Source organism: Gekko japonicus, unplaced genomic scaffold, assembly GCF_001447785.1.
Source record: "Gekko japonicus isolate JY-2015 unplaced genomic scaffold, Gekko_japonicus_V1.1 scaffold1022, whole genome shotgun sequence".
NCBI classification, from domain to species: domain Eukaryota; kingdom Metazoa; phylum Chordata; class Lepidosauria; order Squamata; family Gekkonidae; genus Gekko; species Gekko japonicus.
The window spans coordinates 217,038-231,790 of NW_015177040.1; the positions used below are offsets into that span (position 1 = coordinate 217,038).

General features: G+C 47.7%; 1 protein-coding gene across 1 annotated transcript in view; it reads left to right on the forward strand.

Annotated features, from left to right (window-relative positions):
* SYTL4 (synaptotagmin like 4) overlaps positions 1–14,753 on the forward strand; it is a 36,484-nt gene that overhangs the window by 11,066 nt on the left and 10,665 nt on the right. Inside the window, exons 2-10 of the mRNA XM_015428023.1 lie at positions 1,601–1,768; positions 6,212–6,427; positions 7,907–8,016; positions 8,390–8,492; positions 10,267–10,374; positions 10,545–10,650; positions 11,827–11,917; positions 13,419–13,522; positions 14,072–14,158. Coding sequence (XP_015283509.1) covers positions 1,659–1,768; positions 6,212–6,427; positions 7,907–8,016; positions 8,390–8,492; positions 10,267–10,374; positions 10,545–10,650; positions 11,827–11,917; positions 13,419–13,522; positions 14,072–14,158 — 1,035 coding nt within the window. The 5' untranslated portion in view covers positions 1,601–1,658. The remainder of the gene's footprint in view (positions 1–1,600; positions 1,769–6,211; positions 6,428–7,906; positions 8,017–8,389; positions 8,493–10,266; positions 10,375–10,544; positions 10,651–11,826; positions 11,918–13,418; positions 13,523–14,071; positions 14,159–14,753) is intronic.

Sequence of the window (14,753 nt, forward strand, 5' to 3'; positions counted from 1 at the left end):
CAGCAACTCCACTGAAAATGAGAAATGTAACCATCAAAACCTTAAAGGACATTCCATTTGAAATTAGACAAAAGAGGAAAAATTACAAGGACTTAATTTCTTTTCTTCAAACTAATGGGATATCGTACAGGTGGGCGGTTTCGGAGGGTGTCATCTTTAAGATCAACAATAGAAGAGAGAAGATAGACTCCACTTTTAAAGCCAAAGAATTTTTTAGACGGCAGCTGGGGACAGACGAAGAGTCCAAAGAGGAAGAAACGAAGTCTAGTGACTCTGCTACCTCGGGAACGGAAGAGGATTCTGTGGCAGAAAAGGGTGCGGGACCAGCCAGAGTGGTATACGATTTTAGAGACAGAAAGCCGAAGTAAAGGCAGAAGGACTTGGAAAATGGCCTTTTGAAGCGAAGAATAAGAAGATGATCAGAGACTTCTCTCATAACAATTAACAAAATAACATATAAATAGTGAATTGTTATAAGCAAGAACTCTACAAGTATATTGTGATACTAAAACTAATTGTACTAACATTTTTACTAACAGTGAAAAGATCTCCTCCTCTTGGGGTTTTAGTTTAGTGTGGTTTGCTTTCCTTTATCCTTAGTTGTAGTCCCTTCCCTAATATTTCTTTGTAGTTTTTGTAGTATTTGCAAAATAAAAAAAATTCCCTCTGGGGACTTATAAAAAAAAAGAATCAAGATGGATCCTTGAACTTAGGTGTTTGATCAGTAGTCTTAGTTAAAGTTGTAGCAAATAAGGGCCAATAATTTGTTTCAAAATCAGACACATAGCTTAGCTATGGTGGTTGGTTGCCTCTTTGGTGTAGTGGTTAAGAGTAGCCGGCTCTAATCTGGAGAACCAGGTTTGATTCCCTGCTCCTCCACATGCAGCCTTCTGGGTGACCTTGGGCCAATCACAGTTTTCTTAGAGCTGTTCTCTCAAGAGCAGTTCTCCCGGAGCTCTCTCAGCCACACCTACCTCAAAGGGAAGGCGATTGTAAGCTGCTCTGAGACTCTGGGTAGTGAAAAGCAGAGTATAAAAAACAACTCTTCCTCTTCCTCCTCTTCTTCTAAGTCAGGGGTCCCCCACGTGGTGCTTGTGGGTGTCGTGATGCCTGCCAGCCCCTTTCCTGGTGCCCAAGAAGTGTGTTTAGAAAGTGGGTGTAGTCATGTAGGGGTCTTGCCCAGCAAGGCTTCTGATTGGCCACTATATGATTGACTGTGCAGATAAAATAGTGTTATTTCAGCGATAGCTCCTATCACAGTGTTGGTTTTATTCTCTTCTACCTCTCTTTCCCAGTGGATTTTAAAGTTATCTCTCTTCCCCCCTGCACTTGGGGTTCCTCTGTGTGTGTAGCTCTGCCGGCTCTCTTCCCCCCTGCACTTGGGGTTCCTCCGTGTGTGTAGCTCTGCTGGCTGCAGCAGTCATTTTGTAGTGAAGCCCACCGCCTCATGTGAGAATTTTAAAGGCGCCCACAGGCTCGTAAATGTTGGGGACCCCTGCTCTAGCGGTGAGGAGAAATTAGCTTGTGTTGGCTCCCGTCAGTGTGTTAAATGAGCCTGAAGTGTCTTGCTTTGACCATAATACTTTTAATTTTCTTCTAGTTTCTAGAATTTGCAGCCAGACTCGAGGACAGGGGGAGGCGGCTCCCACCTTGAAGCCATGACGGAGGCTGTTGACCTGTCCTTTCTCTCGGAGGCCGAGAGGGATTTGATCCTCCAGGTCCTCCAGCGGGATGAGATGCTCCGGAAAACTGAGGAGAGGAGAATTAGGTGAGAAGACAAAATGGGGAGCTGGACGTGGTCAGCAAGGTTTGGTTAAGTGTCAAGATGCCAAGGCTAGGAAAGTGACTGCAGGGTCAAAAATGCCACCGTTGATGTGTTAGAAGACTTAACGATGTGTAGGTTTACTCAGATGTTGGGTTCAGTTTGGCTTACTCCCAGGTAAGTGTGCATAAAGAATAGGGGGAGCCTGTGGAATGGGAACATAGCCTGCAGAAGGCCTGTGTGACTCATGACACCTGCCCAAGCAGTGCACAGCATCGACTGCTTGATTCAATTCCTATTTTGATTTCTTGCCTAGAAGGGCAAAAAACAGGAGTTACCAAACACCCAGCAGGGCCAGGTTACGCGGCTGGTGATTGATGGGTTGCCCTTTGTGTCCCAGAGGATTCTGGGTGTTCTCCATTCACGTGGCCCTTGTTGGTTGTGGAGGCCAAGTTAGTTTTCTCTTACCAGTACTGGAGGTAGAGACTAGTTACCCAGTTCTATCCCATGGTTGTTAATGGTCCTTTGCTATGACCTTCCTCCTTTTTTGGTGTAGTGGTTAAGTGTGCGGACTCTAATCTGGGAGAACCGGGTTTGATTCCCCACTCCTCCACTTGCACCTGCTGATGTGACCTTGGGTCAGTCACAAGCTCTGGCACAGCTGTCCTTGAAAAAGAGCAGTTTGTGTCAGAGCTCTCTCAGCCCCACCCACCTCACAGGGTGTCTGTTGTGGGGAGGGGAAGGGAAAGGAGTTTGTAAGCCGCTCTGAGACTCCAAGTGAAGGGCGGGGTATAAATCCAATCTCTTCTTCTCTTCTTCTTCTTCCGTCAGGGCCCTGGTAGAGAAGAGCAATGTGGCATTTTGTGGAGGCTTTTTCTTTACGATCAGTGTAGACTCCTTGTAATGCTTCTATTCCTCCCCCTCTTCCCCGGGCTTTTATTTATACAGCACCGTCAGTAATAAAAATTAGAGGTGGGGTGGTGGCTTTGTTGGTGATTTGTTGTCTTTCCTTTACTCCTTGCTTGATTGCTGAGTTCTGTATAATTGCCTGTTAATCTCTTTTTCTCCCGGCAGCATGCAAAAACCGCTGCCCATGATAATGTCCTTCCTGGTGATTTCACCAGGTGGGAGTGACTTGTGAATTTCTCTCCTATACATTATGCAGAACGAGATGGCAGGGTGAAGTGGTTGAATATTGGAATATGCCATTTTAGATTCTAGGGTATGCATGTGACATATTTTGAATATTCTTCTAAGGAAGATGATGATGATATTATGGCATTGTGTGTAGAATAGCCAGGAGATCCTAAGATTGTCTGGCAGCCAGAAGTTCTAGCTCTTTTAGCGTTATGCACCACTAGGTGACTGGGCTTCTAAGGCTCTTATTACACAGTGGTGATTCTCTGTGGACCTTTCACTGCTGTTGGGAGTGCAGAGTTAAATGCAGTGTGGTAACAGAGCTTCCACACAGTTTCCTCCACATTTTCCTTGTCTCACTGCTCTCACAGCTGTTATTTCTTCCTGGAGAAGTGAATGGTGACTCACAAAAGTTCGTATTGAACTTAATGTTTATCTTGAAGGTGCCAGTGGACTTTTGTTTTACTATGCTACAACATACCAAAATGGCTTCCCCTTTGCAATCATTTCCTTCCCCCATCACTGGAGAGGATTTTTGGCTTTTGAACAAATTGGCAATCGCTAGATTGCTATAGAGCAATAATGTTATAACAATCTACTGTCTGATCTACAAACCACTTTGGATTCTTTCATTTTCTGGAGAATTTTTTAAAATGAAAATTGAAAATTAAAAAGAACCTGTAGATTGTGGCAGTAGATTTGTTATAAAGTTATAGCCCTATACCAATGCTCCCTCTAAGCTGTGAGCAAAATTTTTACTTTGTGGGCTACTGGCATTAAAGTTGTGAGTGAGCCATTTGGCTACTGCATAAATTAGTTTGCTCTGTAGCCCTCCTTCCTGAGCTAAGACAAAAATCTGTGAGCCGGAGGCTAAAAATCTGTGAGGTAGCTCACACTAACTCAGTTTAGAGGGAACACTGCCCTATACTGATCTAGCAGTTGTTGATTTTAAAAAAGGCCTGTTAGTGGCATGGGAAGAAATTATGGTTATTATGGGGGTGGGGCTGACACAAGGAAAATGGTGCTGATGCGGGCAAGCCTTTAAAAAATGCATGTGTTGCCATCCACGTGGTGTGTGAACTGGCTGTGATTTTAAACTTTCGAGAAAAAGAATATAATAAAAGCGGGGAAAACCAAGAAAGTGAGTGATTAGGGGACAACATTGTGTGGATGCTGCAATGTAAAACCTCACTCCAGTCTGGTATGCAGAAGCTCTGCATGGAAGCAACTGAAGTTAATATCCCTCTTCATGTCTCGAACTTGTGGACTGGTTTAGTGGAAATCCTCTCCATGATGTGCTAGCTTATTGCATATAAGGAGCCGTTTTACAGGAAAGGGCATTCAAAACATCTGAAACACCACCACCCCTTAGTGCAGTGGTGCAGCCCAGATTTCAACCTGTTTATTCTGTGTAATGTGAAGTCTAGTTCTGGTCTCACAGGGATACACACACACACACACACACACACACACATATACTTAAAAAGGTAAAGGTTCCCTTGCTCGAAAGCCAGTCGAATCCGACTCTAGGGTTGTGGTGCTCATCTCCGTTTCAAAGCCGAAGAGCCAGTGCTGTCCGAAGACGTTTCTGTGGTCGTGTGGCCGGCATGACTAAACACCAAGGCGCACGGAACGCTGTTACCTTCCCACCGAAGTGGTCCCTATTTATCTACTTGCAATTTCTTGCTTTCGAACTGCTAGGTTGGCAGGGGCTGGAACTAGAGACGGGAGCTCACTCCGTCATGCGACACCCGGGTCTCGAACTGCTGAACTACTGACCTTTCACAGCCTGCAGTTCAGCATCTTAACCACTTGAGCCACCGCAGCTCCTCACATATATTTACATCAATGTTCCCTCTAAGCTGTGGAGTCTTGTGAGCAAAAATTCTACTTTGCGAGCTACTGGCATTAAAGTTGTGAGCGAGCATTTTGGCTACTGCATAAATTAGTTTGCTCTGGAGCAAACTTCCTGATCAAAGATAAAAATGTGTGAGCCGGAGGCTAAAAAACTGTGAGCTAACTCACACTAACTCAGCTTGGAGGGAACATTGATTTACATATGTATAAAATCTCCTTCCCTGCAAATAGAGGACTGTACACCAATAGGAATGGTCCTACCCTTTCACTTTGCTATTAATTTAGATATATATTCTTGCTTTTCTTTTTATTGGGGGACCACATACAACACTGTTGCCCTCTTTTCCTCTGGGAGGTAGGCTAGGCTGAGAGTCCGTGACTGGCCCAAGATCACCCAAGGAAGCTTCCATGGCAGAATGGGGATTTGAACCTGGGTCTCCTAGTCTGGCTCTAACCACTGTCCCATGCTGGCTGTCTTATATACTAGCACATTCCAAATTGTAAACCTCCATAATGTACCACCTGTAGCCTGAAGTGATGCAGTCTGTCCTTCCCCCTTGCGTTCTGCAGTCTGTCCTTCCCCCGTTTCATTCCTACCGTGCTCTCCTGCATGTATGAGCTTGGCCTGAGAGCCGTGCCATGCCATGCCGTCGCTGTCCTCTGTAACATAACATAAGAACATAAGAGATGCCAATGTTGGATCAGGCCAAAGGCCCATCCAGTCCAACACTCTGTATCCCACAGTGGCCAGAAATACCAGGTGCCATCAGGATGTCCAGCAGTGGGGCCAGGAGATTAGAAGCCCTCCCACTGTTGACCCCCCCCAAGCACCAAGATGACAGAGCATCACTTGCCCCAGAGTCCCTATCTATACCTTGTGGCTAATAGCCACTGATGGACCTCTGCTCCATATGCCTATCTAATTCCCTTTGGAAGCCGTCCATGCTTGTAGCCGCCACCACTTCCTGTGGCAGTGAATTCCAAGTGTTAATCACTCTTTGGGTGAAGAAGTACTTCCTTTTATCCGTTCTAACCCGACCGATCAGCAATTTCATGGAGTGCCCACGAGTTCTTGTATTGTGAGAAAGGGAGAAAAGTGCCTCTTTCTCTACCTGCTCTTTCCCATGCATAATCTTATAAACCTCGATCATGTCACCCCTCAGTCGTTGTTTCTCCAAGCTAAAGAGCCCCAAGCGTTTTAACCTTTCCTCATAGGGAAAGTGTTCCAACTCCTTTATCATTCGAGTTGCCCTTTTCTGCACTTTCCCCAAAGCTATTATATCCTTTTTAAGGTGTGGTGACCAGAATTGCACACAGTATTCCAAATGAATAAGGCAAGCCTGGCCTGAATCGACTGGCATCTGTGTCTTGGGAGCAGGTGGGGTGGGGAGGGGTTCGGGGTTACCTTTGCCATGCCTCGATCCTGGGTCATTCCTGTTCTGCCACTCCCAACAGGCGCCTGAAGAACGAGCTTCTGGAGATCCGCAGGAAAGGTGCCAAGAGGGGTAGCCAGCGCTACAGTGAGCGGACATGCGCCCGTTGCCAGCAGAGCCTGGGCCGGATCAACCCCAAAGCCAACACCTGCCGTGGCTGCAACCACCTGGTGTGTCGGGACTGCCGTGCCTATAATGTGAACAGCTCCTGGCGCTGCAAAGTCTGCACCAAGGAGGCGTAAGTCTGGTGGCCTCAGCCGGCTCTCACTGTTCCCTATTCCCATCCTGGTATCTTCCTTTGTTCTGTCTCTGGATCTACGCGTACAGCCTCGTTTCTAACATCTTGGACTCTCTGCTTTTCATTTAAAAGGCCGCCAGTGGGATTCTACCCTTCGTGGTTCCATCTGGATCTAGTAGCTCCTGCTTCTGAATTCAGGATCTCTGATTTACCTGCTTGGCAATCAGATCTTTCCTGTGTTCTTCATTTACCTAGGACGGCACTTTATTTCGACCACCAGATGATCGCTTCTGCAAAATCCCCAAAACATCAAGGATGACAGTTTCAGAATTCATTGGGCATGTTCGGGGAAATTAATGAGGGCTACGAACTTGGTTCTCTTTTTAAATTAAGGTTGCAGTGTTCAGGACCAGAAACACAGAAGCTGGATGTACTGCTGCAGAAAGCCAGATTAAATATATTCATATTTTAAGAATTCCAAAATGTGCAGGTTCAAATACAGTGAGGAATCCCGTGATCTTTCTGTTTCAGGGACAGCCCTTTTCATCAGCTAACTTTTATGAAGGTATTGAAAGACATCTGATATCCCTCTGTGTTAAATAACAACAGATTTCATTTAGCATGCCCCACTTCACTTGGTCAGTTTTGGGGCTTCTTTGATTTGGCATGTTTAAGATGTTTACAAGTTTGTATGTGGGATTTGCTGTATGGAATTTATTGTTGTTAACAGAGGTCATTTTGGGGGGGATCGCGGGGGATCGCAGTTCCCCCGGGTGAGGTACGGGGGGGCGGGGTACATGACGAAGCCCTGCCCTCTGCTTCCGGCCGCCCCACTTCCGGCCCTCATTCAGCCAGGAGGAGGCAGGAGAAGAGGGAGGGTAAGTTGCTTCCTCCCTGCCTCTCCCCACCCCTGCCTGCCTGGGGCCAGGGAGGGCCTTCGCGGGGCTTCCTTGCACTCCCGCCGGTCTTGCAGGTCCACCGCCGGGCCCCTCATGGGGCTCGGCAGTGGAGCTGCAAGGGCGGCGGCCAGGACCGTTGGGGGCAGGGTGTGTGGCCTTATGACACACTTCCGGTGATGTCAGGGGGTGAGGACTTATGACACACTTCCGGTGATGTCAGGGTGTGTGGCATATGCTAATGAGTTATGCTAATGAGTTCCCCTAGCTCTTTTTCTACGAAACGACCCCTGTTTGTTAACATGCAGATATATGTTTATTTATTTCATTGAACTTTTATACCACCCTCCCACTGAAACAGGAAGATTCTTTGATTGCTTTTAAATAATTGTACAATAACTTCTAGTTTCGTACTCTTGTAAAATGTGGTGATTATACAAAAATCTGGTTTAGATTTATGTTTGCAGTGCTGTATTCGGTTTTTGTTTGTGCATGCCCGAATTCGTGCTCGCATGAAGTGGTGAAAAGTGACCATAGGCTTGTTCTGAGTGATCTGTTGAAGCTCTCTGTTCTTTCCCTTCAGGGAGCTCAAGAAATCAACTGGGGACTGGTTCTATGACCAGAAAGTAAACCGTTTTGCTAACAGGCTGGGCAGTGACCTCATTCGAAAGTCCCTGCGGCGCAAGCCACAAGGTGAGGTATCTTGACAGCCATCCTTGTGGAAGAAAGTAGGGAAGTGGAAATCGTTCCAAAATAGTCCTCCCTCATGGCTGATACCATCGCCAGTGCATATTCTTTGCACACTCCTGGCCTGGCTCACTTGCTTGAGCTATCTGGATCAGTTTTACCCTGCTTGTATCAGTGTGTTTCTCCCCAGATCTCCCTCATATCCATGCTTTCCCTTTATGTTCTGAGGGAACATGCTTCAGAGCATTAGATCCAGGGGGGATAAATTTGGGAACTCATCAAAGCATTCTCAAATTCAGACATCTCTTTCCTGGGTGCGGAGGGTGGCCTTTGTGGGTTGCGACCTTCGGCTTTCCTTGACTCTTGTTTCCTTTCTTAGCTAACAAAAGGGAGACGATGGGGCAAGTCCTACTTCAAAAGGCCCAGCTTGGTGATCCCAAAGCTGGGCAAAAGAGCCCCCAGCAGCACCGCAAGGAACCCAGGTGAGTCTCCTTCCTGTAGATGCCGCTGTGCCTTTTTGAATCCAAGGCTGGAAAACCCAGTATTCTTCATCGTGGGCTGATCGTGGCCAGCCGAGCAGGGAGCAGCCATTAGGAAGGATGCTAGCTTCAGGATTCGGGGCTGTAGTTTGTTAGAGAAAGGAAATGTCATATGGTGTGGTAAGACTGTAGAGATTCACTCTCAAAACACTCCCAACTCAAGGCTGATCTGCGTAGAATATGATAGGTGGATCTGGAAGAATGGAGGAGGGGAGGCTCCACTCCGTTTGTGAGTCTGGGATAGGCAGGTATGAATACTGGCCTACCTGGCAGAGCTGTTGGTGAGGGTTGCTGAGGGATGAGCTGGGTATAGGGTTGCCAGTCTCCAGGTGGGGACTGGAGTTCTGGAGTTACAACTGACCTCCAGACTACATAGCTCACTTGTTTATTTATTTATTTAAAATAGTTATTCCACTTCTCCTGAAGAAAATGGCTGCTTTGGAAGGTGGGCTTCGTTGCATTATACTCTGCCGAGGTCCCGCCCTTCCTTAAGCCTCCCTCTTCCTGGCTCCACGCTCAAATCTCGAACCTGGAGTTGGCAACCTGGACAGGTGAAAGATCTGTGACTAGCTCCTCAGCATCTCTTCTGCTGGATAACTAGTATCTGTCCACTGATCCACCCAAATTCATATCAGAGTCACAGCATTGGAGGGACGTGGGGTGCTAACACTTTTTCCTGACCTCGGAGGTCTGTTGGGGGAAACCTTACAGGCTACAGACAGGGTATATGTTTTCCTACTTGGGGCAGATAGGAGCTTCGGGGCTGTTCTGAACCTACAGGGGAAAGTGAACCACACTTCCTCCCCATCCCCAGTGGCGCAGCTCTGATCCTATAGCAGCCCCTGCGGCTGCGATGTAACATTAAAAATGCACTGGAGAATTCAGTCATGGCTCTTTTAGTATCTCATTGGCCATCACCCTCAGATGCTGTATGGGAAGGGCTCTGGACTTTCTCTAAAGAGCTCCTTAAATGCACGGTAGTAGAAGCTGCAGTAGTGTTCCGGGCAGGGGTCATTTCGTAGAAAAAGAGGTGCAGGAGCTCATTAGCATAACTTGTTAGCATAACTTACTTGCATATGCCACACCCCCTGACATCACCGGCAACACCCACCACTCAGGCTCCACTGGACAGTTTTGGATTGGGGGGGGGGGAGCGCGCAGATCTGCCCTCACAGAGGAGGGAGAGCTTGTACCTGAATAAAACTTGGTCTTAAAGGTGCCACTGGACTGTTTTGGATTGCTAGCTATGGGAATGCGCAGATCTGCCATCACAGAGGAGGGAGAGCTTGTACCCGAAGGCGGGCCGGGGGAGGGGGGCTCTGCAACTTACCTGGCTGCTTCTTGCTCTGACTGAGGGCTGCTGGGAGCAGGGGGTGGGGCTTGCTGCATGTGCCCACCCCTTGGGCTCCTTACTGCCGGAGCTCCGCTCCTGTGCGCTCCTGCAGGAAATGACCCCTGGTTCTGGGTGACATTGTGAACCTATAATTTTCTTTAAAACAGGTCATGTTAACTCTGGCTAAGATGGAGGGAAAATATCCTGGCTGCTTTTCTTAAGCTAAGCAAGCTTGGATGTATCTCTTGTCCAGTCTCTTGGTGGCCCTGGCAGCAGAAGGGCTTAAGGTCCTTCTCCTGGTCCCATTTCTCTTCCCTCCCCACCTCTCAAGTCAGGGCATGTTCTGCTGTTCCCCAAGGCTGTCCTTGTTGGTCTTCCTTCCAGCTTGGCCTCAGACTCTGTGGAGCCACGAGATGCAAAGAGTGACACGGAATCGACTGAGAACATGAGTCTAGATGGGTACCATCCTGCCTCTGCTCCCATAGCAGCCAGGTGAGAACGACTGCCTCCCCTTCATGCTTGCTGGCCACCTTGGTCTGCCAGTCAGCTTGTTGTGGTCTGATGGATCTGAAATGGTTGGGCGGTGTGAAAGGGGAATAGCCAGTGGAGGAGTCTCATGTCCTTCTCTGATTGTGCTTGTGTTTTGCTGTATTTCCTTGCAGCCCAAGGCGAGAGAAGACGAAAACTCTCAGCCCTTCAGGGTCCAACGCATCCAGCTTGACCATCTCTGTCCGCTCCAGAGAGGCTCTTCCTTCCGATTCAGACAGTGTAGGTTCACTCTTCTACTTCTCTCGGGACTTCCACAAATGAGTAATGGATGGATGAACTTGTCTATTTGGAATTGACTTCGTATTGGTGTGCTTTCTGGATAAACAGCTTGGTTTTTAGTGTTCTTCCCCAGCTCTGTGTCGGGGTTTGGTTATTGTGCTATTGCCCTTTGGTAACTTACTTTTGACTTCATCTGCCCTTCCCCCACTCCATAGTACCAGCTGTGGAAATTTATCTCTCCTCGTGTCCTTCTCCCAATCCAATGAACATGCCAGAGAACAAGTGGATTTTTGCTCTGGGTGAGGGAATGGTCCCTCGGAATATTCGCAGGAAAAATGAAGGAGGCGAATTGATCCATGTTTGTCTAGAATATTGTTACACTGATGTAGCATTATACCAATAGGCGTAACAGATTTTCTTAACTCTTACACAAGCCCATCCCCATGAGGAAATCACCCAAGATCCTGAGCATGTACAGACTATTTTCAGCAGACAAAGTACCTAAACCCCAGGGGTTTTCTTGGGGCACACACAGAAATTTTACTACGGAAGACTCTCATTTATTGATATGAACTTCAAACCCAGATCACCGAGCCAAAAAGCCTTTTGTTTAACAAGCTGCTTCTCTCTTTAGGTCAATCAGTAGGAAAGAGCAAGCGTCCAGTAGCACCTTAAATACTGACAACATTTGTGGCAGGGGATGAGCTTTCTTCAGTCACTGCTCACTTCTTCAAATAACAGGTTTTGTGAGTCATTGCTCACTTCTTCAGATACAGCGAGAATGACATTCTAGCTTTATCTGAAGACATGAGCACAGCTAGAAAGTAGCACAACAGGACTTGGTGCTTCTTAAAGTTGGCGTCAGCTGCATGTGGCTCGAGGAATGTGGCTCACTTCTGGGTCCTGCCTGTAACAGTGGTGTAATGCTTAGGGTGTCAAGCTAGGATCTGGGAGACCTGGGTTTGAATTCCCTCTCTGCCATGGAAGCTTGCTGGGTGACCTTGGGCCAGTCACTTTCAGCCTAACCCACCTGACAGGGCTTTTCTGAGGGTAAAACGAAGGGGAGGAGAACAACGTCATTTGCTGTGGACCACCACTGAGGAGAAAGGTGGGATACACGTGAAGTAAATAAAATGGTATGAAGGATGAGGGGATGTTTGACTGTTTCCCGTCCAGGAAACTCGTCTGGGGAGCCGAGGTACTGCTTCAGCCGATGAGGGTGAAACTTTATTCAAGAAGAATCCTAGGAGAAGTCAGAGATCTTCAGGTAAGCAATCTTAATGCAGGACCTCTCTTGATCTCTCTAGAGTTATCCGCTGATTAGCAGCAACTTTTCAAAATCTTGGACAGGTTTTCTAGGCCTTATTAACCTGAGATGCTTCAGGAGCCACTCTTCTGTGCTTTTTTAAAAAAGTTGAATGCTTGCGCACAAGTAGACCTTATACAGGGTTACCATATTTTGGAAAGCAAAAAAAGAGGACGTATTTCTCGACTGACTACTTCAAACAAGTGATCAATACGACACATCTCATTTTAAATACCTCTCCTATTTAATTGCTACTAACTAGGAATATTCCTAACCTTCCAACCCAAAAAGAGGACATTCTCTTCAGCTTTTTTATAAAGAGCCCAAAAAAGGATGGACACCGAAAACAGAGGACATCTGGTACCCCTCCCTTATACAGAGTCAGACAATTGGCCTGTCAAGGTCAGTCTTGTCTCGTCTGCCTGGCAGCAGATCTTCAGGGTCTTGTGCATCACCTGATATTACTTTAACTGGAGATACCACAAACTGAACCTGGAATCTTCTGCCTATAAAACTGTGCTCTTCTGCGGAGCTATGGACCTTCCCCTCATAGTTACCTTTGGCTATAAGTGTGTGGAACAGCCATGAAGAAGCTGCCAAGGATGGCATCTTCTTCCTTTGAGGGCTTTTCAGAAGGAAGTTTGGACAAGCCCCTGTCTGATGTCTTGCCGTGTTGACTAATACTCTTTTTGGGGAATTTTTGTGTGTGCATTTTTGTGAGTGTGCGGGTGTGTGCCCATGCCTGGAAGTCATGGTGACCTCTGGCGCCTCCTGCAGGGACATGGAGGACCTTCAGAGAAGTAGCTTGATAGCCTGCCTCTGGCCTCCCGACCCTGGTGTTCCTTGGAGGTCTCCCATCCAAATACTTGCCAGGGTCGGCCCTGCTTAGCTTCTGAGATCTGACGAGATCGGGCTTGCCCGGGCTATCCAGGTCAGGGTGTCTAATCCTCTTGATGGGTTAAAAAGGTCAGCTTACCGTCTTGGCCTGCAGATGGCCAGCTCCTCATTCCACCTGCCGAGCTGCAGTCGTGCCCCCTGCCTGGAGATGATGTAGAAGTCTTGGGAAGGAAGAGGCTCCTGACCACCTTGGCCTGCAGACTGACAGCTCCTCATTCCACCTGCAGAGCTGTAACTTCGCCCCCTGCCTGGAGAGGATGTAAAGGCCTGAGACTGGGAAGGGAGAGGCTGCTTATTACTTTGACCTACAGATTGTCACCTTTTTCTTTATTTTGCTTCCCTGTTCTTCATATCTGATTGTATTATTTTTTTTTGTCTCCGAAGGTGGTTTCTTGCGGATACAGTTTTTGAGTTTTGTCGCAATAGCCGCTTTGAATTCTGTGTTTCAGGAGAAAAGTGGCATAGAAATATGGCCAGTAAATCTAGGCAGTGGTCCCAGGCCCCTCCCAGCTCTGTGATGCTGAGACGGCTGCTTTTCTGATCCCTTGTGCCGCCTCTGTTGCAGAATACACCAAATCAGTGATCGACCTGCGACCGGAGGTGCCCAGCAGTGAAAGTGCGTCTCTCGGAGACAGAAGCAAGTCTGTGCCGGGCCTCAATGTTGAAATGGTGAATCTCTGTCAGGAGGGAGTTGCAGAGTTGTTGGGGTTGCTGTGGAGAATTGCTCTCTGTGTTCCTGGGGTGTTTTACTTTAGTGCAGGGTAGTACTGAGAGTGTTCTTTCAGTCGATTTTAAGATGAAATAGAGAGATCGGGGAAGAGGTAGTCCTTTAAGCCGAGCCAGGCCAATGAGAGAAGCAGAATAAGAATAAGCGATTGCTTGGGTACCAGAAACCCACAGGTGCCTGCCTTGGGCATGCTAAAGCATTGAAGAGTGAGCCATGGTCTGCAGTTTTTCAGAGGCGGCTTAGAAGCAGCGATGTGGAGGATGGACGCAGTTGTAAAAGGGAAGTAGCACAGATGGAACAAAGGCTAAAAACCAGAGGACTGATATCCTGACCGGCGCGGCGTGTGGTCGAAGGAGGGTGGTGCGTGGGTATGCCTTCAGTTTGTTAGAGAGCCAAAAGCCTTGGGTCAGCACTGCCCTTGTGTGTGTTGCTGGGCTGGTGCTGTGTAGGGATTTCGAGGTTGAAACCAACTCCGTGTCTTTTCCCTGGAGGAGGAGGAAGAGGAAGATATCGACAGCCTGGTAGAGATTCACCGGCGGAGGACGGCCAGAAGCAGCATGCGCAGCGGTGTGTCCTCGGTGAGTCCCGGAACCAGTCACTATCGCATACAAAGTTTAATAGGATACCAAATAGGTCATTTAGAGGGATGACTGACGCCAGGGAGGACGATTCCCCCTCCTGTCTGTGGAGGACGGAACAAAGGGCTTAAATGACAGGGAATGTAGCTTGAACACTGGCCCAGAACCTTCCTGAACATGCAGGTGGATCCCATAGTCCAAGTTTGACTGGATTGTACCATTCATACTGCAACTGGAGATCTGCATATTTGAATGTTCCCCTTCAGAATAGAAATCCTTGTGGATTGAAAACTTTCTCTGATGTGATAAGGGTTCTCGGTTAACCATCTTTCTGAAATGTTACAGTTTTAATGTGCAGGGGTTTGGGATATTTGGGGGTGGGGGAGAGACATTTAAAGACGCAGTTCCCCGCTTGCAGCCTGAATGGTACAGTCCAGGAAAATGTGGTCTTGTGACTCTGCAGGATGAGTAGATCTTCTCTAAGAGTAGTGCAGCAATAGAAGTAGACTGCAGAGGGGTGTTCCTTGGAGGCTTGAGTGAAAGAATGGGGGGGGGCATCAGACGGGCTGCTTTTGGTATCTTTGTCTGGTGCTCC